Here is a 23,068-nt window from a genome sequence, read left to right as displayed (position 1 = left end):
CTGTAGGAAAGACATGGAGCCCAGAGTATTGCCAGTGCTGGAGGAGCTCAACCCTGTTTGTTTACTCAAGCAGTGGCACCTTACTGTGTATGTGCTGCATGCCTTCAGCTGTGGTAATAAGCACTGAGTACTTTGGCTATCACAGGTTTATGAAGTTGAGAATGAGAAAATGAGAAAAATATTCTCACTGTGACCACTTGTCAGTTAATGTTTTGTGTTCTTCATCAGTGTGTGGCTGTCACAGAAATGGTTCTTCCTTGTGGCTATGAAGTAATTGTGTTAACTACAGTGGTGTCCTTTCTGCTCATCATCTATTATTGACACAATTTATAATGTAAGAATAATCTAGTAAACTTGACTAGGATGTGCATGTCCTATGTTATACAACCACAACATCTCTGCGATACAATCAGAATAGGTGTTCTACAGCTGAAGAAAAATGAAAATAATCTGTCTATATTCCCAATGTGGAATCATTATTTGAAAAAATATTGTTGTAGTAGAAACTAAGGACCCTTTTCTTCAGTTATTTTATCTAGCAAGAGCAATTTCAAATGAAGCAAAAACTTCTTTAGGTTTGTGGATTAAGGTGAAAGGGAAGAAACATTGTAATGGTGAAACTCCTCTTCTAGACAAAGGACTCTTGTTGGACAGCCATTTCTCCTTTTGGCTGAATGGAGGATCCGAAGCAAGCTCAGAGATACTCTTGGGAAATTCCATGTCATTTAAGGCTTGATTTTTTATTATATTTATTTATTTATTTATTCATTCATTCACTTATTTATTATATATTGCCAGTTTGTTCTCAAGATTTGCATTCTGTTTTGAGCTTGGGAAACTTTTTTTTTTTCCCATATCTCATATGAAATGAAATTGCCTCAGTCAATTGCTTCTTGTTGAATAAAGGAATGAAGAAATCCTTGCTAGGGAAGAGATTGTGCAGCAAGACTTGTTGTCTTGTGTTTTCAGTTATTTATAAATCTGTATGCAGGAGATCCTTGAGGAATTCTTGATTTTATTTTTTTTTTTTTTTATTTTTTAACTTGTGGGTGTATCTCTGGGAAGAAACACATGTTTCTCCTCATGGTCGAGTCCTGGAAGTTGCAGTTTAAATTTGATGAAGTGTTTTATTCCCCCAGATAAAAATAAATAAATAAAAAATTATATTTAAATGTATTTGTTGATGAGGAAAGTCAGGAATCCTCCTAATTAAGACATTTCTTAGAAAGGTAAAATTTTTATCTGAGAACATAAAACACTTCATCAGTTTTAAAGCCACATCTGCAAGGACTGGATCAAGAGCAGAAACAGACATTTTTTCTTCATTCTGGCTTGTCTGTGAATTTAAGACTTTTAACAACAGTTTTAAAAATAGTTAAAAACAGTTAGAAACACTTGCAGTATAAAAGGGATAAGAGTGCCCTCCCTCCCTCTGTTTTTAATCTGGTTCTCTTGATGGGATAAACTACAAGGTTGGATTGGTAACTGGATTATTGCCTCATAAAACAGCACGAGGTTACTATTATCCTTTAATTTTATATCTTTATTAGGGAGTAATGTTGGTCTTATTTAAATCACTGACTTCTCTAATGGTATTTCTCCTCTTTTACAAATTTATTAAACTAAACCCTAAAGGATTTGGTCTAAGTGCAATTGGGATAACTGCCATTATAAAAATCATTGTGTTAGAAGTTGGTTATAATCAGCAGCTTTAGCTGGGCTCAAAATTTAGTAGGATTTAGCTGCTGATATCCTGGTCCATTAGGTATGATGCTGATAAAACCATAAATCCAAATTTTACTTAAAAAGAAATATCTTAATTTCCAGTAGTACGGTATTTAAATTTTGAGGCAGCGTGAAAATGAACAACAGAGCCCTAAAATCTATTATAATGTTACATGCTTGTGAAAAGTTATATTTAGTGCATAGTATTTAGTGCATAGTATATTTATGCAAAAAAGATTAAAATAAGTTTGTCTTGCAATTCAGTCAAGTTATTTTAAAAATTCCTGAAGGTCCATCTTCTACGAAGACAACTAATACAAGTGACGTATTTAATGTTGCATTTCAGAAGATACATCCATGTGAATATTGGGACACAATATATGCATTGTGAGTGAGACATAGGTGGTTCTTAACAGTAGAACTCCTGTTGGACCTAAATGATTAGGATTCATCTAAGCTGTTGATGATAATCTTGATATTTTAAAGAAAAAAGGTGATGTTGATTTCAGTGTACCTTGGTTAAGATTGTGATTAATATGGAAAGACATCAGTGTTTCTGTTTGTTGTGATATGGTTCTGTAGTTGACTTTCATACAGAAAGTGAGATACTTATCACTTTCTGTGACCAACAGGCAGATATAGAGCATTTACAGCTTGAATGTGAGCCCAGTATTGACTGCAGTCTGTAGACTTCAAAAATGCTGATTTTGTTCTGAATGTTTTATTTTACTGTTGAGTGCTTCACTGGTTTTTCTTAGTCAATCTTACTAATGCACACATTTTAAACTCCTAATTAAATTAAAACAGATTTTATGTTTAAGTTCTATGTCAAATATTTCAGGATCATTTGTGAAAATTCACCTTTGTGTTTGGAATTGCCGCCTTTGGCAGGGGTGGATGAGTAATGGCCTGCTACAGGAAATCCCATGTAGAACTGCTTTCTTTCAAAATATCCATTGTTCTCAGTAGCCTCCTGTATTAAATTTGCCTATACTGTGTGCTTTAAAGAAAGCTTTTAATTCCACTTTTGTCCCATCTAGAGAAAAATCACAACAAATTTTTACACATGCAAGGCTGTTGGCTCTGTGTTGATCAGAATCAATCATGAGATTGATTGAGAACTGGCTGACTGACAGAGCTAAGAAGATTGTGTTAAGTGGTGCAGAGCCTAGTGAGAGGCCTGTAACTTTTGGTGTTCCCCAGGGATTGGCACTGGGTCTGGTCTTGTTCAACATCTTCATCAGTGACCTGGATGAAGGGATATAATGCAGTCTTAGCATATTTGCTGATGATACAAAGCTGGGAGCTGTGGCTGACACACCAGAAGGCTGTGCTGCCATTCAGTAACACTAGGATGGGCTTCAGATTTGGGCAGAGAGGAACCTGATGAGGTTCAACAAGGGCATGTGCAAAGTCCTTCAACTGGGGAGGAAAAACTGTATTCATCAGTACAGGTTGAGCTGAACAGCTGGAGAGAAGCTCTGTGAAGAAGAACCTGGGCATCCTGGTGGATAGCAGTTTGACCACAAGTCAGCACTGTATCCTTGTTGCCAAGAAGGCCAATAGTTTTCTGGGGCACATTAAAAACAGTGTGGCCTGGGAGGCTGAGGGAGGTGATCCTCCGCCTTTACTCTGCCCTGACGAGGCCACATCTGGAGTACTTGTGTCCAGTTCTGGGTTCCCCAGTTCAAGAAAGACAGGCAACAACTGGAGAGAGTCCAGTGGAGGGCGTCAAATATGATTAGGATTCTCTGGAGGATCTGTCTTATGAAGAAAGTGTGAGAGACTTGGGACTGTTTAGACTGGAGAAGACTGAGGGGGGATCTTACCAATGTTTCAGAAAGGCAGGAGTCAAGTGGATGGGGCCAGGCTCTTTTCAGTGGTGGCCATTGACAGAACAAAGGGCAATGGGCACAAACTGGAACACAGGAAGTTCCACACAAACATGAGGAAAAGCTTTTTGTGTGAGGGTGACAGAATACTGGAACAGGCTGACCAGAGAGGCTGTGGAATCTCTGGAGATAGATATTCAGAACACACCTGAATGTCTACCTGTGTGAGCTGCTGTTGGGAACCTGCTTTAGGAGGGGGTTGGATTTGATGATCCCCAGAGGTCTCCTCCAACACCTACAATTCTGTGTTTTTCTGTCTTTATAATTGAGGTTACTGTAATCATTGCTGCGCAGAACTCTCAGAATTTTCATAATTAATATTTCAATATTTGATAACAACGACTCACTGTATGAGAGAAGTCTTTGATAATTAGGATATTGTCTATCATTTAGCACATTGCAGGGAGCTGCTTGTTATAAACCACTTAGTATATTTTATTTAATCTCAAAGGAATTTAATGGACCTGAGAATAGGGACTTCATGCTGATAATTGCGTAATAACCTTTTTCTTCCACACACTTAATGACTAAGAGGTAATCATTAAAAACGTATTAAACAGTTTTGCTCTGTGTTCCATAATTGTCTGCCTAATATGTTTTCCCAAGGGTTATCTTCTTTTTTTTTTTTTTTTTTTTTTTTTTGTCTACTTAAACAGCTGGGCTGTATTAAACAGCTTTATTATTGGTTTGTTTTCATAGCTATTTTTCTTAAAGGAGTGGAAAAATTATTACTTACGCATTGTTTCTGTTTTAGATAGCTTTCCAAAACAGTCCTGGAGGTGTTGAAATTGTTATATAAATTAGACTTCATGGAAGTCATTGGGAACTTTGATGCAGATTTTAGCAGTCTCATAATCTCAATTGTTTATTTGCGTATTGCACTTTATTTAGAAGTGAGGGCTACAGACTAATATGTTAACATTTTATCTCCTTTTTAATTTAGATAACTGAGCTATAAACTGAACGGAAGATAATTTCTGCTTGTGGTGAAAAAGAAAGGTGAACAACCTCCATGGAAGACTCTCAGGATCTAAGTGAACAGTCAGTAAGTATAAAAGCTGCTAAAGTTAATGGAAAAAAAAAGAACTCTGTTCAAATTGTGTACGAAAGGGTTTTACTTCAGATTTGAGAACTGCAGTGAGATCTAGGAAAAACTTCTGAGCCTCTATATTCAAACTTTTTTTGAGCGTGAAATATGTGGTTTTAATCTTACTTTTTACCACTGAAAGATAAAAGAACATAGTAATATAAAATTTTGAAGAACTAGGATTTCTGAAGAGGTGATGGATATAATTGAAGTACACTTGAAAAATAAAATGTTAGTCTTGCACAGTGATATTTTTTAAACAACTGTATCAAAATATATACCCACTGTGGCCTGCCAGTTTTGCTAAAGCAATTGGTATCAGAAACATGAACAAGAACTTTCAGGTGATAGGCTGTCACAGATGATATACCCAACTCTCTCGCGTTTCAAGAGGATTGTGATTATTTACAGTATCTCCCTGTTCTGGGTCAGAGGGAGGTATCCTTTGTTGTTGATGAAATAGTTGGGAAACATATGGGTAGACATTTCTTTTACTTCTTTTCTAATTTTTCCTCTCTTTTAAGGATGTGGTTTCCAGACTTCCTTAGCCACCACCAGGCTGCAGTTCTGAGGAGGCAGTGTGTTCTGATTGAATTTAAACTTGGCTAGGTCATCCCAAATACTGGCTTTGTTTTTAAAATCTTAATTTGTAGTAGTCACAATGCTGGCAGATTTGTGAATGCCATGTTCTCCACAAGTCTCAGTTTGGGCTCAGTATACTAAAGATCAATAAAGGGATTTCATATTTCTGTTTTTACATGCTGAAATAGGTTATCCATGTAATAAACTAGTTTTAATATCTTTTTATAGCAGAGACTTTTATATGTAACAGAAGTGCAAGGAACTGAGAAGAGCACGTGTGTTTTTAAAATGTTAGTAATTTTCTTTAATAAGGAGTACTTTGCTCCTAACTGGGTAGCTCCTATCTGAGACTTTATCTTGGACTGGACTTTTATTGCAGATTTTAAATGGGACAGAACTGGAAAGTCTTAACAGTGTCTCAAGTCACTGTGGTGGCACTACTCAGGACAGCTGCATGTATTTATGTATTTAAACAGTTCCCAACCAAAACTTTAGTTCATGTAAAAGCTACATGGCTTCATAATTTAATAAAGTTTTATAAAGGTCATAAAAGATTAAGCAGAAGTTCTCTCATGGTCTGCAAAACAATTACTCTCGGTAATATACATAGTAGAGTTATTAATAGCAAGTAGATGAGCCAGTTTAGCTTAGTGCAAAAATGTGTTTTCATCATAGTTGAAATATTTTTGCATCAGTGGATGTCTGATAAATGCATAGTTTAATATCCATTTTATTATCTTATCATAATCTGATCTCTATTTTTCCATAGTTACTATATAGCTTTAAGCTAATGTGAGAACAGTTTTGCAGGTTAAAAATGGAGATGATGTATACTCCATGTTGCATTATAGATATCATACAGTACTGTTGGTGTCACAGAAAGTGCACATTCAAGGCAGTAGATTATTCTTTTCCATCTTTGCTGAATAGCAGCAGAACTTCAGTACAGTAAATGGGAGGAGTCCCCCTTCATCACCCCTTTCCTGCTAGGTGTGCTGAGGCCTACCCCACATGTTGCTATCTTGACAAAAGCAACTGCTCTGTGAAGCCTGTCTGCCTAGAGCAGATACTGAGCCTCACTTCATAGGTCTCTTCCATGTAATATTAGAGTTGAACTCTTCTTACAGTCAAATTTTGAAAAATAAAATATTGTTCCTGGCTTATTTCTTTTAAAAACCACAGGCAAGGACTTGGGCTGGAGATCCCAGGTAGAAGGAGGTGTTCTCTGTCTGAGGCTTTATTAGCTTAATCTCCAGGAAGATATCAGATGTATATCTTACACCCCTTCATCTTGTATTAACCTGGTGTTTTGTAGTGGTTGGTATGTTTTGTACTGGTTAGATCTAGGCAGTCCTTGGTCATCATGAAGTATTTCTGGTGCTTGATGTGTTCAGGGCACATAGGTATTTAATTTCAGCTTCAGAATTTCTCTCTGGGAGCTGAGTACATAAGATTTAGATCATGGAAATTGTAGGCGCCTAAGGATCCAGCCCCTGCTGCAAGCACATTAGATTGTGTGAATAAGCATGAATGCAAGACCTGTGTTCAAACTTGTGCTGGCATCTTGCCCTGAATATTCTAGTCTGTGGTTACTTGAAAGACTGCCTGTCTCTGCAACTGAGATAGTTTAGAAGGTGCTTGCTGTTGGATAATGTTTGATGGACAGGCAAGTTTTCTGAATAGAGTGATTCCTTTGTTGAATTAATTTCCCTCAGCAGTCTGTTAAGAGCTGTTCATCACTGGGAAAGGAGTGCAGATATATTTACTTCAGATAGCTAAATAATAATGTAAATATTCAAGTTCTAATTTAAAGAAGAGAAATTATGCTAATTTCTGCAAGTAGACAGTCCCTCAAAAGTATGAAATGCTGTAATGCACCTTTTATTCTTATAATCTTTTCCGTAATTCTGAGACTGCTGTTGTTGTTTGCTCTGTCTTCTATTCTTTTACAATAAGCAAATACAAAACAATTGGTTCTACAATTCCTATACTAAAACTGTATCAGTGAAACTCATATGATTGTAGTTAGGAGCAACTCTATAGCATCTTTGTTAGCATATGAGAAACAAATTCCTTGACTTTTGTCTCAGGGTAGTAATTGCATGACCACATACTGCTTCTTTCAGTAGTCTAAGTGCACCCCTCTTCTCTAAGCCTCGACTGGAGTTGCATCTGATGGAAATGAGCAGCTGCTGTGTTTTCTGAGCTGCATGCTTGATTAGATGTAATGTATACATAGTTTATTTTGTTATGTCACTAATTTATTTATTTTTCCTATTTTTATTTGTAGGAAACTTCCTTCCTCTGCTGCATTTCTTTCTTTATGCACTGACTGATCAGAAGTCAGCCTCCTTCAATGTGTAGGGCTTAATTTCTGATGAATTCCTTGTGCTTGCTTTCTTTAGCCTTCTTACTCCCAGTCCTGTGTAGCAGAGGGAGTGCATCTGGTCTTAGTATGAATATTATTTAGTGATAAAAACAGAGTAAGGATTAGAGCAGAGCAGGGATTATTATACTTCATTTTTCCTGTCTTTACTCACAGCCTCATAGACAAATAGCCATATTTTGAACAGCAGGAACTTGATGCATACCATGACCTCACATTGAAGAGGGGGGTGATCCATCAGGTGCAGGTCAGTTCTAGATGGGCTCCTGCAACCAACCAACAGAGAATGAGCTGGGCATCCTTCATCGGTGCTGTACCTTTGAGGATGTCTTAACATAAGTTGCTCACAATTCTCTTTTTATTTCCAAATTCAGATGCACAACATGATCGTACAACCATGCATAGAAGGGAAATTTGCAGTTGGTTGATAGAAAGGTTCAGTTTATGAGTATTCTGAATGATAATGAAGAAAATAGTAAGACGTATTTTCCAGTTAGAAGAAAATAATCATTTTTATTATGACGCGATGTCAGTCATCACATGTAGGATGCAACTTATCAAATAAAAGAATACTTAAAGCCACATAAATTGGTTTCAAGGAGTCAGAAGTGTCTATGGAAAGTATTTTAATAACTGTAATTACTATCGATTTTATATGCAACATATTATAAACACAGAAGATATAATGAAGCATATCAGATTTTATGTTGTTTTCCAAATAAATATGCAGAGTTTTACTAAATGCTAACTAGAGCTGCTTTTTCAAAGGGTGCATGTTTAAAAACTCTTCTATTTAGTTTTGAAATAGGAGAGGAGGAAATTTACAGATCTTATTTACAGAGAACCCAGGAAAAAAAAAGATTTTTTTTTTTTTATGTAGAGAGATGATTGATAAAGTAGTAAATAAAGTTTAGCACATAGATAATCCCTTGTTTTGTCTCAGTGTAGCAAACAGGATTTTTGAACTACAGAGGTTTTAAGCTGTTTATTTTATTTTTCTTGTAGTCATTATTAGCTGTTCAGTCTGTATTAGAAGAAGAAAAATAATTTGGCTGCTAACTGGCTAGTTTAGGGTTTCAAAGGGCCTTATTAGAAACTGATGTAATTTCATCCCCTGGCCCTTTTATATAACATTGTGCATATTTATATTACTTCGTTTTAACCTGGAATTAAACAATAGATTGCAGTTGTGTAGGACGGGACACTGGTAGATGTGTGAAGCTAAAACTCAATGAATCCTTTCTCCTTTCTCATGAAATTTGGGTGATCATCAGCATTGTGCACTGGGTAAGTTATTTGGTTTTCATCAGATTATGCAGACCATCATAGCTGTCACTTGCTTTTATATTATATGTGCAGCTGGAATCTTTTCAGACAGTGTCAATTCTGTGGTTTTGTTTTAGTTTTTTTTTTTTTTTTTCTTTTTTCTTGTTTGCTTTAATTTCTGAAGGTGTCAGATGCAATCCCCTTGGAGATCAGTTTTCAGGTGTAGTTGGTTCTTTGTTGCTGAACCCCCACAGCCACAGCTTTCAGCTGTTGCAGTCCACCGGAGTGGTCACCCTTCTTGTGCAATGAAGATTGGAGCCCCGGGCTTTAGCTGAAGCTAATTTCAGTGACATGAAAGATATTGTAAACTTTTCTACATTCTTTTAAGTGTCAGGCATGCTTTACAAGGCAGCTCTGTATTACCTCAGAGCATGCTGTATGTCTTACCTCTATAATATCAATGTTTGTAAGACTTGGTATATTACAAGCAATTCATCTTATCAAATTACAGAATTGTAGAAATATTGGTTGAAGGGAACCTCTGGAAATTGCCTTGTCTAGCTTCCAGTAACAAATTGCTGAAAATATTTAATTGTATTTCAATATAGCCACAAACTGTATTAAATATCAGTCTGTGAGTGCCTTTTGAAGAAAGTGGATTTAGAGAGCAAAAATAATTGCCTTAAGTGATTATTTGCTTTTAATGGAAAACAATCATTGTCAAAAAATGCTGTAAACTAGAAGTCAGTTAAAGCAAGTCAAGATGACTTTCCAAGCTATGTGTAGCAGAAATGCTAAGTCACAGCCTGAACCAATGGTTGAGCACCTGATGGGAAGGCAGGGCCAACACAGGGGAGCTCAGGTGTATGCAGTGCACCTGAGTGACCAGAATGGAAGGGTGGAGCCAAGGTCCACCCCTTCCCAGACCTCATTTAAGGGTTGGCAGTGATGTGAGGGCATCTCTTGCTGGAGATTCCTGCATACTTGTAGCCTTCTAAAGGTAAGCAGCTCTTTTTCTTCATTTCTGCGTCTGTTGCGTTTGGGCTCATTCTCATTTGCTGTAGCCAAAGACTTGCTACTCCACTGTTATTGCTGTACTTTCCATTCCATTATAGCATTACAGTATGTTTTGAAACACTTTTGAGTTGGTTGGGTATTTTATTGTCTCCTTTCCAGCAATGTGAAAGCTAGAATGGAGTCTTGCCAAAACTATCACCTGTTTGGAACTACAGAAGATCAATGATATAGTGTAATAACAAGATTTAAGTGTGTTGTAAGAGAGCATAGAAAATTGAGGGAGCTGAATCTTTCATATTCCAACTCATTTGGTGTAAGAGCACTGCTGTTCTCTCTCTGCTGTCAGGCCTTTACTTACGGCATAATGTTTCTGTGATACTCAAATCCTGGGTGGTGGTTGTTGTTGTTTTTTAAATTCAATTACTTTACCTTCAGCTATTTCAGTGTGCTGTGATTTCAATACCATGATCTACTAGTGATAAACTTTGAAGGTATATTTTCCCAAACTAAGTTTATGATTGTGTATTTGTTTTATTTTTCCTGTTTACTGTTTGCAGAGAAATCAAAAATCATTTTGATACTTGGAATAAATAAAAAGTATTGAACTTGATTTCTTTAAGGATATTCTCCTACTAGTGTATGTATTTTATAATGAGTGATTAAAAACTGTGGTCTACTACCCAGAACCATAATGTAGTTAGAACAAGCAACACACAGTGCTAATTCTTCTTGTTTCCCATTTCTTCTACTTAAGTCTTGCTGGAAGACCTTCTAGGTAGAAAGGAGGAGGAAGCTTTTCACAAAGAGGCTGGTGCCACACTAGAACAGGTTGCCCAAGGAGGTTGTGGATGCCCCATCCCTGGAGATATGCAAGGCCAGGCTGGATGTGGCTCTGTGCAGCCTGGGTCTGATGGTTGGCGACCTTGCACATAGCAGGGGGGTTGAAACTAGATGATCGTTGTGGTTCTTTTCAACTCAGGACATTCTATGACTCTATGAATAAACTGAGCTGACTCATGTTTTGTATGAGTTTCACATAACTGGAGAAATACAGTTTGACATCAAAGAGACAGATGTTCACCACTGACACATGTAATAAAAACATACATTTTTCTGAATTAAAAATATTTGAAAGCACTTTTTTTAAAAGCTAAATAGTCAATGTCTTAAAAATTATCCAAGGTATGCGATCAAATGACATTCATTTCTTGTAACCTTGCAAGAAGGGATGAGAAGTAGGACTGACTGAGGAACAGAAGCGTTCATGTCACTAAAACTGTCATGTCTCCTCTAGTTCAGCTCTCTACCTGCATTCTGGAAGATAAGTCACTAAGTCAGAATCAGAGGTTTTAATGGAGAGGATGTTTTTAATAACAAAGGGAAGAAATCCTTTGAATGCTGACAGAGACTTACAGGTAGCAAACTATATGGCAGCTATGGCTCATTCATAGCTCTGGTGAGGCCCTAGGTTGGAATTTTAGGAATAAAAACTACTTGGGAAAATGGCTACTTCTGTCAGCTATACAAACTTTTCTCAAGATAGATACACACAGAACTCTGGGGTGCCTAGAGTATTGAATTCTGTATTAGTGATGATATTAGAGCTTTTCTGATGTAAGGACAGCAGAGACAACTTCTACAATATTGTAATAGATTATACCAATAGAAAAAAAACTAGTACTGAACTTCCTTTCAGAACCTGAAAACTGGGTGAAATCTGACTTTCTTTAGTGCTTCAGGAAGAGCTCTCTCACTCTGGAACCTGTTTGTATATATGCATGTGTATGTAGGATTTGGAACCACTCCATACTTATATATCAGCCATTACCAATCCATGTAAATGTGCTTCTCCTTATTAAGTCATCCGCATATTTTTCAAATATTTAAAATGCCAAATTTAGAAACACTGTACTTTTAATTGATTTTAATATTGTATTTTAATTTCAGAATTAGTCATGAAACTTCCAGCAATGTCCACATCAGTCCTATACAGTATCTCAAATTAAAAATATAATTTCCTTAGTGCAGTGCTTGTGCACTGATTTTTGACACTGTCCATGTGATGTAATAATGTTCAAAAGCACTATTTACTTGATTTTAAAAAGGGGTCAGCATTTTGTTTCTCCATAAAAATTAATTGACCATATGTCAGTGAATTGGCCTCCTAGTTTTTGTGTGGCATTTATTTTGTAAAGCTTAAATCCTACTAAATTTCATGTGTTTAAAGGACTCGACCTACATTTCTACATAGACAGTATGGATTACCCTGAATATGTATTTTGTTTAGTCTTTTTTGTTGGAAAAAAAAAAAAAAAGCAGCAGGGCACTGAAGAATGTATGGAACTTAACAATATGGTTAAACCCATTCAAATGGATGAGATTTCTCATGTGCTTTAAGCGAGGCATGTGCTTAAGTACATTCTGGGAAAAGTTAAAAATATAGTATAAAATAAAAGGAGTAATTTCAGAAATATTTCATTAGCAAATACCTTTGAATTTTTCTGTGGCTATAGCTAATATTTATTCAGCATCATATAGCAATCGTGGTTTCTTTCTTCTTCTTGTAGCAACTTTTCTCTGAGTTCTACCTCAGCATCTGAGTGATTGACTTGTAAGTCAACTCTTATTAAAAATAGAAGCATGACAAGGAGAAGTGTTAACTTTTTAAATAATGAAACTTCACCAGACGAAGAATCTGATTTCATAAATATGTTATAAAATATGAGCACATCCCATTAATCACAGTCTTGTCCTCTTGCTATTTCTCTAGCAAGTTAAAGGAGAAGTTGGGAGTTGAGATGTTATGGTTACAGTGAATGAAAGTAGTTTTGCCAAGTTGAGTCTTAGTCTTAGGCTAAGCTCAGGCTCTTGTCATTACCACATTCACATTGCCAATTTATACTAAATAATCTTAAGTGATATATTTGGGTACTTCTTTCTCCATATATCCTGTATGGTTGTAGTGATTCTTGTGTGTTAGTGCTTTGAAGGACATTATACTCTTCAGTCTGCTATCTAATATTTTGAGTCATAGGTTCATCATCTCTAAGCTCTTCAGTTTTTTCTCATAAGTACTAGAGATCAATTGCATTTACTCTTGACTATAAAAAATACAGACTGAAAATAAGATTTACCTGAAGAGTTTACGTTGGTCTAAATGCTCCAGGCTGAAATAATTCCTAATGTTAATTTCAGTAAGGTAGAATTAGAATTAATTACTGAAAAAGTCGTCTATGTAATTTAAATTGTACTTTAGAATATTTCTATGATAGCAAATGTCATAACACAATAATTGGACACTTTAGCTGCTTTTCTGATGTTGTTTGACATCAACTATAGAATTCTGTGGAAAGTCATGGTGCTGAGCTATGTGAGTTAAGACTGTGAATAATTGTCTATTAAGATATCCTGAGAAATGTAATCAGAGCTAAAGAAGCATCGTACTTGTCTGCAGCTGATAAGTTTGGAAGACCTACAGACCTGCTGTATTTCTTTCTTAGTACCTGTGTATGAGTGAAAGAAGACTTGGAATTACTTTTTCTCTAATATTTTCACTGTCTTACATGTTTTCTAGCCAAATAGCTGTAGTTAACCTGTTGATGTTTCTTTATATACAAAAGTTGAATGACTCAATATCAAGCCTGATAGCTCCATGACTAAAAACCATAATTCCTGTAAAATTTAATAGCTGTAGAAAGCCTATCAGTAAGATGTCAGTCAGATCTCCTGAGCTAAAGCTTACATGACCACTTAAAAAAGTCAGGAGAAAGAGAGGTATGTTTAGTTTGTACTAATTGCGACTTACATCTTCTGTGGTACATGGGAAATCGCATATTTTGTCAGACAAGGAAACTTTGTTGCTTATGTGCTGAAATACATAACAATAAAAAGCAGACTGATAATTAGGGAACATATAAACTATACTTTTCTTTATAGATGAAGGAGTTTCTCATTTTCAAGAACCTACTGCACATAGAAAACCTTCATAAAATTTTGTATCTAAAATATCTAAAGGTAGTTCCACTTATAATGGCTTTTGCAATATGACTATGTTAGTGATGTGGGTCTCAACTGATAGTGGATCTGCAGACCATGCTGGAAAACTTACTCCATTTACCTGTAACAGTTTGGAATTAACTAATAACTTAATTCTGCCAAGGGCAGTGCTATATTCTTTGCTGGATTTACCTAACATGATGTGCATTAAAAAGGAAGGATGCCAGCTGGGTGTGAAAGGGCTGGAGCATGGCTCTTTTAAAATCAGCATTTACAAAAAGCCACCTGGGATGTCTTCAAACCCAGAGCTGACCTACTAGTTGTCTTCCTCCAGTTTCCAGCAGTCTCAGGGGACATCCTTCAGGTGTGAACACAGGATGCAGTATCTGACTGGGAACAATGCACTATTCTGAAATATCTGAAATTTTCAGCTAAGTGTTTTGCACTTGTTGCTATCGTTGTTTCAGAGAAAGTTAGGAGAAAATATTGAACTTCACAATCCAGTTCAATCAAGAGTGTGTTTTTAAAATCATTACCATAATGAATACACCATAAAATCAGGAAAAAGGGAGGGGTGAGGGGAGGAGAAGAACCCCATTGGAAACATCTCCTTTATTATTGTATGGAAATGGAAATTTCAATTTTATGAGTCTTAAACTTAATTGTCCTAGCAATAGTGTTCTTCCCACTGACTTTTTTTTCTTTTTCAGTTAGGCCATTCCCCAGCTAGTGAAAGGAAGAAAAGATAGTAATGTTTATTTGTCTTCATGGGTAGTATTAAGGCCACTGATCAAATGAAGAGGCTCAGTTTGTGAGTTTTGGCTGTGCATGGATTTGGACTTCCTCTCTATGTCTATGCAGTGCTTATTGTCTTGTACCTTGGCTTAGAAAGCCTTAGCTGGACACGTTACTGTTTAAGCACTGCAATTTTAAAATTTTTTCTAGGGATGGCTGTACTGTAAGTTCGAGCTAAAATGAAAAACCTCAACAAGGTTTTTTATTTTACTGAAATAGTACAACAGCTTTGAATCGGTGTGTTTTGTTTTTTATCTTTTTTGTAAGCAAGGCTGTAGTTGCAAGGGTACACATTAATTCCTCTGAAGATGAGGATTTGAGTGGATAGACCAGAAATAGTTTCAATGACACTATGATTGGCAGTTCTATGTGCCAATTTATGGAGTTATTTGTTCACATTATGTGACGTATGGAAAGTGTCTCTGCCCCTACTTCTGTATTATAAACATACTGTATACTGTTCTGTTAAAATGTAATTTTATTTCTTCATGAATTAAATTCAGGCATAGACCATGGTGGAATTACATAGCTGCATGTTATTGTTACCTGTAATACTCATCCTATCTATAATAGTTAGCTCAATTCTTCTAAAAGAAGAATTTTCATTGAGAAATTTTTCAGTGGAAAGTATAAATAGGATTGTATAGATTATGGATGATTTTCTTACTATATTGTAGTGTTGGAAGTGAATAAAAGACAGAAAAGTGCATTCATGGTGGAGAAAAAATGTAACCAAATCTGCAAATGACAACTCTGAGGGCGCTCTGATCGAGTATACAGAACAATGTAGAAATGTGAAATGCAGTGTTGACAGCCTGTTGTGGTGAATAACACAGTCAAAAATTCAGACTCGGCTCTTTTGCTGTTGCTTTTGCTAAGTAAATGTTTATTTTTCATATTTTGTACTCTTTAGCACTGCTGTTATAGCAACACATCAAAGTGCTGTGACTGATCACTTCTTGAAAACTGGACATTGACTAAAGGAGGCTAATGTAAAGTTCTTAGAGAAGCAAAGTGATGGTATTGTGGAATAGAAGGGCAGTGGCTTACTTACCAGGAATGCAAAAAGTATTTTTGTAACTTTTCCATGGTTGACAGCAAGCCCTAAGCACTACCTAGTGCTGGCTTCTAGGTATTGGGAGTCACAGTTTAGAGCTTGGCTACAGCGAGCTTGCACTTTGCCATATTTGTTAACTCTTCTGATGTTTTGAGCTAGCCAGCTCTGTTTTCAATATTAATCCATTCTTTACTACTCTTTGCTGGCAAAAACCAAACAAACAGTGAAACCAGTTCCTGCTGTTCTACTGCTGCTTTCTGGCAGCCTCTGTCCTTCTTTTTCAGTGCAAGTGTGAATTATTCTGTGTAGGATTCTTTTCTGCCTAAAAGCCATCCCCCAACCTGTGGAAAAATAATCACTACTACGCATTCCTTTAAAGATCTACTTCTTTGTCTATTGCACTTTTGTGCTGATGCAAGTACACAGCATGGTTTCTCTATTTATAGAGAAAACATAAACAAAAAACTGTCTCCCAGACAATCAGATCATTATAAAAATCTAGAAGCTGAGTAAGGGCACAGACATGCTAGGTTGTGCAGGGAATATCTCCAGCTGCTTTATTTATAGTGTTGATCTGTCCTTCCTTGTAATTTTTAAGAATCTTTCTCTCAGGAGACTGTAAGTAGTTTCTCTTGAAATTTAGTTTTGGAAAATTACATTTAGCAGATGCCACACTACAAAGCAGGCAGCACAGATTTGTGCATAAATCTGTCTGCAAGAGTAAGGTTTTCATGATGGTGATGAAGATCTGTGCAGGAATCTTTTTCTGTTATGACTACTTATCATGAGGCTTGTGCACTTGGCTACATAAAGAGGTTACTGTTTCACAAAGACCAAACCTAGTTTTCTGTCTTTTTTTTTTTTTTTTTTTTTAACCACTTATTGGTATTCCATAAGCTCAGTGCAGGTAGGAAAAAGGACTAAGCCATCTTTTTGTCTGTAAATGTCACCAAGTAAGTTTGCATGTGTGACTTTTCTACTTTCCTGAAATGTCTCCTTTTAAATTAACATAACACAATGACTCAATTACCAAAGGTTAAACTCAGCTATGTTTGTGAGGTTGACGTCCATAAGCTCCACTGGAACTTGGCTTCATTCCCAGGACTTCCCATTTGACATCATGTAGTACATACTGTGAGGTTATAATGCACTGTAAGTCATAAACTTAATGATGTCAGATTAAAGTGAGTAAATGGAGAAAAGATTCATCTTAGACATAAAAAGAAACTGTAGCTGCCTTCCAAATGGAAAGAAAATGACAGAATAAATCATTCTTTCATTTCTGGAGCTGACAAGATTATTCTATATTAATAAAAAGGGAACACTAAAAGTGTAATGAAGTACAACAGAAGTATTGCACAGTGTGTAATATTTTGCAGTGAAAAGATACGTAATTAGGTAGATGCTGTGTGGGTTTTCAACCACCCATCACCTTTCTTAATCTTGTACTTCCATAATTGTCTGATCATAACTGCTACACGTTATTTTAGTGACAGCATGTACTGGAACACAAGAGATACTGCTGTGCTTATTCAGCCTAGTACTCACACAGATGGCTTGTCCTGAAGAAGACATGCCTTTTCAGTGCAGAGAAATGTAAATTGCTGTGGTAAATTGGCACTATGGCATATTCTAGCCAACACTTTTTTCTATCCCTATCTCCTTGGGGAGAGTACAATACAATCATGTATGTAGGAAAAAAAATTAATTGCTTTAACAATGCATTTAGGCTAGTGGCAATGCACTGTTTAAATGGTATTTGGTTTTGTTGTAGACTTTTTTCATTCTGTGTTTTGGTTTAAATATATTTAAGTAAACCCTTTGGGAGATGACAGATTTTTTTTTTTTCCAGAATCTAGGTTTTGATGAATAGCAGTCTAAGGTTCATTAGTAGTCTTATTGTATGCCTGCACATCCTGGATCCTGTCTGCAGTCAGTAAATTTTGAAAAAGATCCAACATCTGTGCCACTATGAAGAGATTTATAGTATAATTCCAGTAGATCATGACATCTATTTTCTGCCCTAGTAAAGAATCAAGTCATTGAATTTTGACAGCATTTAGATACTCCAAAAATTAAGATTTTCTCCAAATGTATACTCCTCTCTTTTTATAATTATTCAATAGATCACTCAATTTCACATATTCTGTGTCCAAAACAAATGTTTTTAGTAAGCAGAAAATGTGTATTATGTGGGAAGTCTAACTCTGTTATTAAGCCAGCAGAGATCGTCTACTTGTGACCACAGTGACTATTATTATGCATAGAAATGACTGTATCTTATGAAAAACTTCACAATGCCTAGCAGGGCATAGTACATCTTAAATCATTAAAATTCAAAAAAATTAAATTCTCTTGCTATTTCTTATGTATGCAATTTGAAATTATTGTGTGGTTTTAGAATAAAATATTATAAAAGATACTATGAGTTTCTGTTGCCAGTTAAAGTGTGCCTTTATTTGTATGACACTAGACTCTTGAGTAGTTGTAGTCATCTTAGAACAATATTATTATATATACTGAATAGCAGACTAAGTGCCTAAGACCAACTCTTTTTGGCTTAAGAGTTATTGCTTCCCAGGGAATTTAGTAATTTGCAAACTCTCTTTAAAGAAAAGAAATCATATATTAAAATTAGGACCTCCACAGTTTTACAGTGGATCCTGCCCTTTCTTGGAGCAGCCTGCACTATTTATAAGTAACATAATATATATATATATTTACTTGTATGCTGGGAAGAGCTGATTGGAACATCGAAAACTTGCCCATATCATGTGAGGAAAAAGCATCTTCAAACTTGATATTAATGTAAATAGGAAGGGAGCAACCCATGATTCAGCATATGGTAACAATACATGAGTTGGTGTGCAAAATCTGGAGCTCTCTGCTACTTACTTTGTCATGTTGCTGTCTCTTGATAGGGAACCTCTGTCACTTCCTGAGATGCATCTGCTATTGTGATTGCACATTCACGTCGTATACACTTTTCCATTACACAAAGTTGGGTTGACCAGCAGGTTCTTCGTTTAAGAATATCTTGTATTTCAAGACAATTCTTTGAGACTGTGTGAACTCTGGTTTAATAAGTTCAAACAGAAAACAGCATCTTGTTAGTGTAACTATGTTGACTTTCAGGTCTACCTAACAAGTGCATTTACTAACTCTGCAATTGAAAACTAGTTATCTCTGTGTTTTATCCAATTAGCTGATTTCAAAATATAACATTGAGGGGGCTTCTGATCTGTTATATCCAAAATTTAGTGTATGTACTTACTAGTACTGCAACATCAAGAATAACTGCTGAAGAATTAAACTATAGCTTTATATTTTGTATTTCTATATTAAAACCATGGTTTCTTTGCACTGAAGGAGATTCCAAATCTAGTCTTTAAGTCTTTGATCCAAGTTCTTATGTTCACCAGGATATTTTTAAACTTTGTGGTTCCAACGTAATGGTCTGGATGGTTTTGCTATAATATGCTTTCATTCAGCTTAATATTATTTTTAAGTGATAGAAAATCAGCATGAACTGGATGAAAAAAAAAGTAACCTTTTTTAGGAAAATAGTTATTTGAAACTAAATAAGTGGTCTGGTATTTCCATACGTATGCATAATTACCATTCTTAGGCTTGGTTTTCTCCAGTGCAAACCACGGGGTTTTCCTGATGGTTGCTAATCACATGCAGAAATGACAGCTTGTCAAAACTGCATTTTTTTTTTCTTTTCAGTCCTTGCCAGTGGCTCTTAATATGTCTGGCCCACATGTGCCCTCAGTTAGCTTCCTGCTTTGCTAAAAGCAGCAGCTGAGTAATCTTACTTGCTGGTGGCCACCATTTTTTTTTTTTTTTCAGCTAAGGATTTCTCATACAGAGAGTTGCATTGAATGGAAGCAAAAATACAGATAAAGTTTTTGCTCTACAGTGCTGCTAGTGAAAGAAAATTAGTAACGTTTTTTGAAGTTGCCTTTTATGTGAGAGACTTACATGTACAGAGCTTTTTCTTTCCTTGCTCTCTGTTTTTTTTTTTTTTAACTGGCTAAGCATGTGTTGGTAGCTTCAAACCACTGTAATAAACAACTCTTTGGCCACCAGCAATTTATCCCCATTATATCAATATGCACAAAGCTACCAATTTACTGCAAAATAAAATAATGCAAAAAAAAAACAAAAAACAAAAAAACAAAAAAAAAACACCCAAAAAACTCTGTATTTGTGCAGCATTTTTTGCAGTGAGCCTCAGGAGATACTTAACGATCTTGGGATACATGAGTCTGCGTTTGATCGTGTTTATCTTTAAGCAGTGCATCTATCATGATATCTTCAAAATTCAAAAGCACATAAATGAAAGCTTATGTTATGGAGTTAAATTCTCAGTTACTCAAGCACTTCATGTCTGTTATACCCATTTCCTATGGTACCATGGATCTGATTCAGAAAAGTACATAAGCATGTGCTTAATTAACTGCTTTCCTGAATAGGTATGCTTTTCTGAATTGAGGCCCATAAGAGTAACTGGCATGTGGGCTGTAATGTCCCACTTGGGACATTCTGGAGGTGGATATTAGAAGACAAACTATTTTTTTCTGCTGTTTCTGCTTTCTGGAAGTCTTCTGCTCGAGGGGATTTCAGTTTTTGATAAGGTGTATTTACCTGTAAGCTGAATCAGGCTTTTTATGTATGAGATTCATAAATTAAATATCTTTGTTTTGAATTAATGCAAGTTGTAATTGGTAGAAAGTATATCTGCATTTGATATTACAAAGCTAGATGTTATTGTAGCTGTTAAAGAATTAAAGACAGCCTTCTTCTCAATCTGGAAATCACTCTTTGGTCTTGATATTTAGTGAGGTTTTGTTTTTATTTTTACAACAAAATTAATTTAGTTATTTCTAAGATCATGTGATCAACTGCCTGAAATGTGTTCTTTGGCAAAGACCCAGATTCCTGCTTTTTTTTCGAATTGTTACAGCTGCAGTAAATTTGATTTCACCCTTGATAATTTCTATAATGTATAGTAATAATGTATTGCTGATTTAGTGTTGCTGCCTTTCTACTGAGGTTAAAAAAAAAGTCACAAATCACAACATCACAAATTTTATTCTATTTGCCAGATATAAATAGTTGTATATGTATAAAATTCAAATGCCTTCCAATGTTTGTTTGATGTATGGTTTTGGGAGATTATTCAAATAACATAAACTGTAATTTGCATGGTATTTGTCACTTATGAGGATTCTGGTAGGTTCCGTTGTTTCCTTTGTGATGTCTCTTGAGAATTTAATAGAAAATGTGCACAGGAATTAAGAAACTGTCATTTCATTTACGAAGCACAGAATATCCTTTATACTTGGCAGTGTAATCAAATCTTACAAAACACAGATATCAAAAGGGATATTTGGATGAGTTGCCTTTTACATTAAAGTCATTAAGCTTCAATTAAAATCCTATAACTACTTTAAAAAAGAAAATATTCTGTGGTCTTTTGTGTTCATGCTCCTGTCATAGTTGTGGTGTTTCTGTCTGTTGCACAGTTTATAATCGTTTTAACTATTGCATTGCATGGACAGAAACATCTTAAGATTGCAGGTTTGCATTTTCCTTTTCAATTCTAGAAGAATGCTTAATACTTCAAAAAGAAAAAACAAAAAACCTTGCAAAACATATTTTCTTAGGGGAGGAAAATTAGCCCGGGAGCAGAAGAGGTTTATAAGGAGAGTGACCAAAAAAACACTAACAGAAAAGCCCTGTACTCTGTGTGATAACTTGAGATGTTTTCTGTGAAGGATAAGATACTAACTCTTGATAGAATGTTACCACCTCTGTGCTCAGTATCATTAAAGAATATTTTTTGGCAGGTAAATTGAATTATATGATGGAGAATATTTTCCCTCCCTTTAATCAGCAGCTATTAATGTATGGATTTGGATGTTACATTCCAGCCCAGTAGATGAAAGGTTGTCCAAAGGTTGACATAATCACTGATCCACTTGTCTTGCCTTTACCCAAAGAACCATTGTGCTGCCTGCTGACCAACCCTTTCTCTGCATATTTATATTTATCTGCTGTGGATTGCCACCATTTCTTAGGTCACTTGCCTGGTACCAAAGGGCATTGGATTCCTCCCTTTTCACAATATTATTAACTATGAAGGTGATTATGAAACACCATGATTGAATTGAATCAAGAACAATAATGATTTCCTGTGGGGAGAAATTTATAACAAGATTAGGAAGTCTGCTGCTACTAATTCATCCGTCTTTTACTTCCCTCTTCTACAAGTAAGAAAAAAAGGCAAAAGGCCTTATTTAGAAACAAAACTTTTAAAGGCATCTTTCCTCAGCTGCCCATTCAACCCTGACAGTTCTGTGAAACCAGAACTAACTTTCCTTTGCTTCATTAGCTGTGAAGGAAGATCCTTCTTTTCTCTGCTGTTCAGAGCACATTTTAAATAATTTAATAAGCACGAGTGATTAAGACATTAAGAATTAAAGTAGCTTTAGAATTAGACAGTGGTAATGGAGAAGAATTGTCTAACTTTTCCTCCTAGTTTTTTTTTTTAAAAAAAAAAAAAGGAAAAAACTTTATCATTTACTTCCTGTAAAAAATAACTTTTTTCAAAGAATCTGACTGGAAAACACACTTGTGTTTCTTTGGGAAGCTTTTTTCCTAAAAACAAAACAACAAGAAGAAAAAAACCTTATAAAACATATGGAAAACTTTATTTGATAAGCTCACCTTCAGATAACGTGTATTTTTATAAATGCATTTTCTTTCTGCATCATGGATTTCAATAAGATTTTGAAACAAATATTCATCTTTATCTTTGAAGTCTTTGGATTATCATTGTTCATAATTAAGTAAGCCTTTAGATCTTTTGTGCAACTTTGCTAAATAATTAAAAGCCTGCTGATGAAAATGTTTTTATTGTTCAGTAGATGGGAGAAAATTTATTTTAAGGGAAAATATTTACATCAATATGGTTGTATTATTGTATTAATTATATACAATGAGTTCTGAGCTATGTTCTGCCTGTAAGGGAAAAAAACCCCAAAACTAGTAGATGTCTAGGAACTACTTTGCCTGCTGATAAATTGCATTAAATTGTATTGGTACAAATCTATGAGAATATGATTTCACTTGTTGATAAACTTCAAAGTCATGCAAAGCTAGATCACTAGGAAGCTGGTCTGTTTTCTGTGGGGTTTCCATAACTGTATACGGTTTGGAAGAAAGTTAGTTCCGGGAGACCAGTTATAACTAATTAT

General features: G+C 35.5%; 1 protein-coding gene across 10 annotated transcripts in view; it reads left to right on the top strand.

The window, feature by feature from the left end:
• EYA4 (EYA transcriptional coactivator and phosphatase 4) overlaps positions 1-23,068 on the top strand; it is a 151,777-nt gene that overhangs the window by 14,520 nt on the left and 114,189 nt on the right. For all 10 annotated transcript variants that reach the window (XM_090135776.1, XM_090135775.1, XM_090135774.1 and 7 more), the window contains one exon: positions 4,561-4,662. In XM_090135776.1, the coding sequence (XP_089991902.1) occupies positions 4,630-4,662 (33 nt within the window). In that variant the 5' untranslated portion in view covers positions 4,561-4,629. The remainder of the gene's footprint in view (positions 1-4,560; positions 4,663-23,068) is intronic.

Source organism: Phasianus colchicus, chromosome 2 (genome assembly GCF_987193195.1).
Source record: "Phasianus colchicus chromosome 2, bPhaCol1.hap1.1, whole genome shotgun sequence".
In the NCBI taxonomy this organism is placed as follows: Eukaryota; Metazoa; Chordata; class Aves; order Galliformes; family Phasianidae; genus Phasianus; species Phasianus colchicus.
The sequence above is the reverse complement of the archived record's forward strand: the minus strand, read 5'-3'. Positions and strand labels throughout refer to the sequence as shown.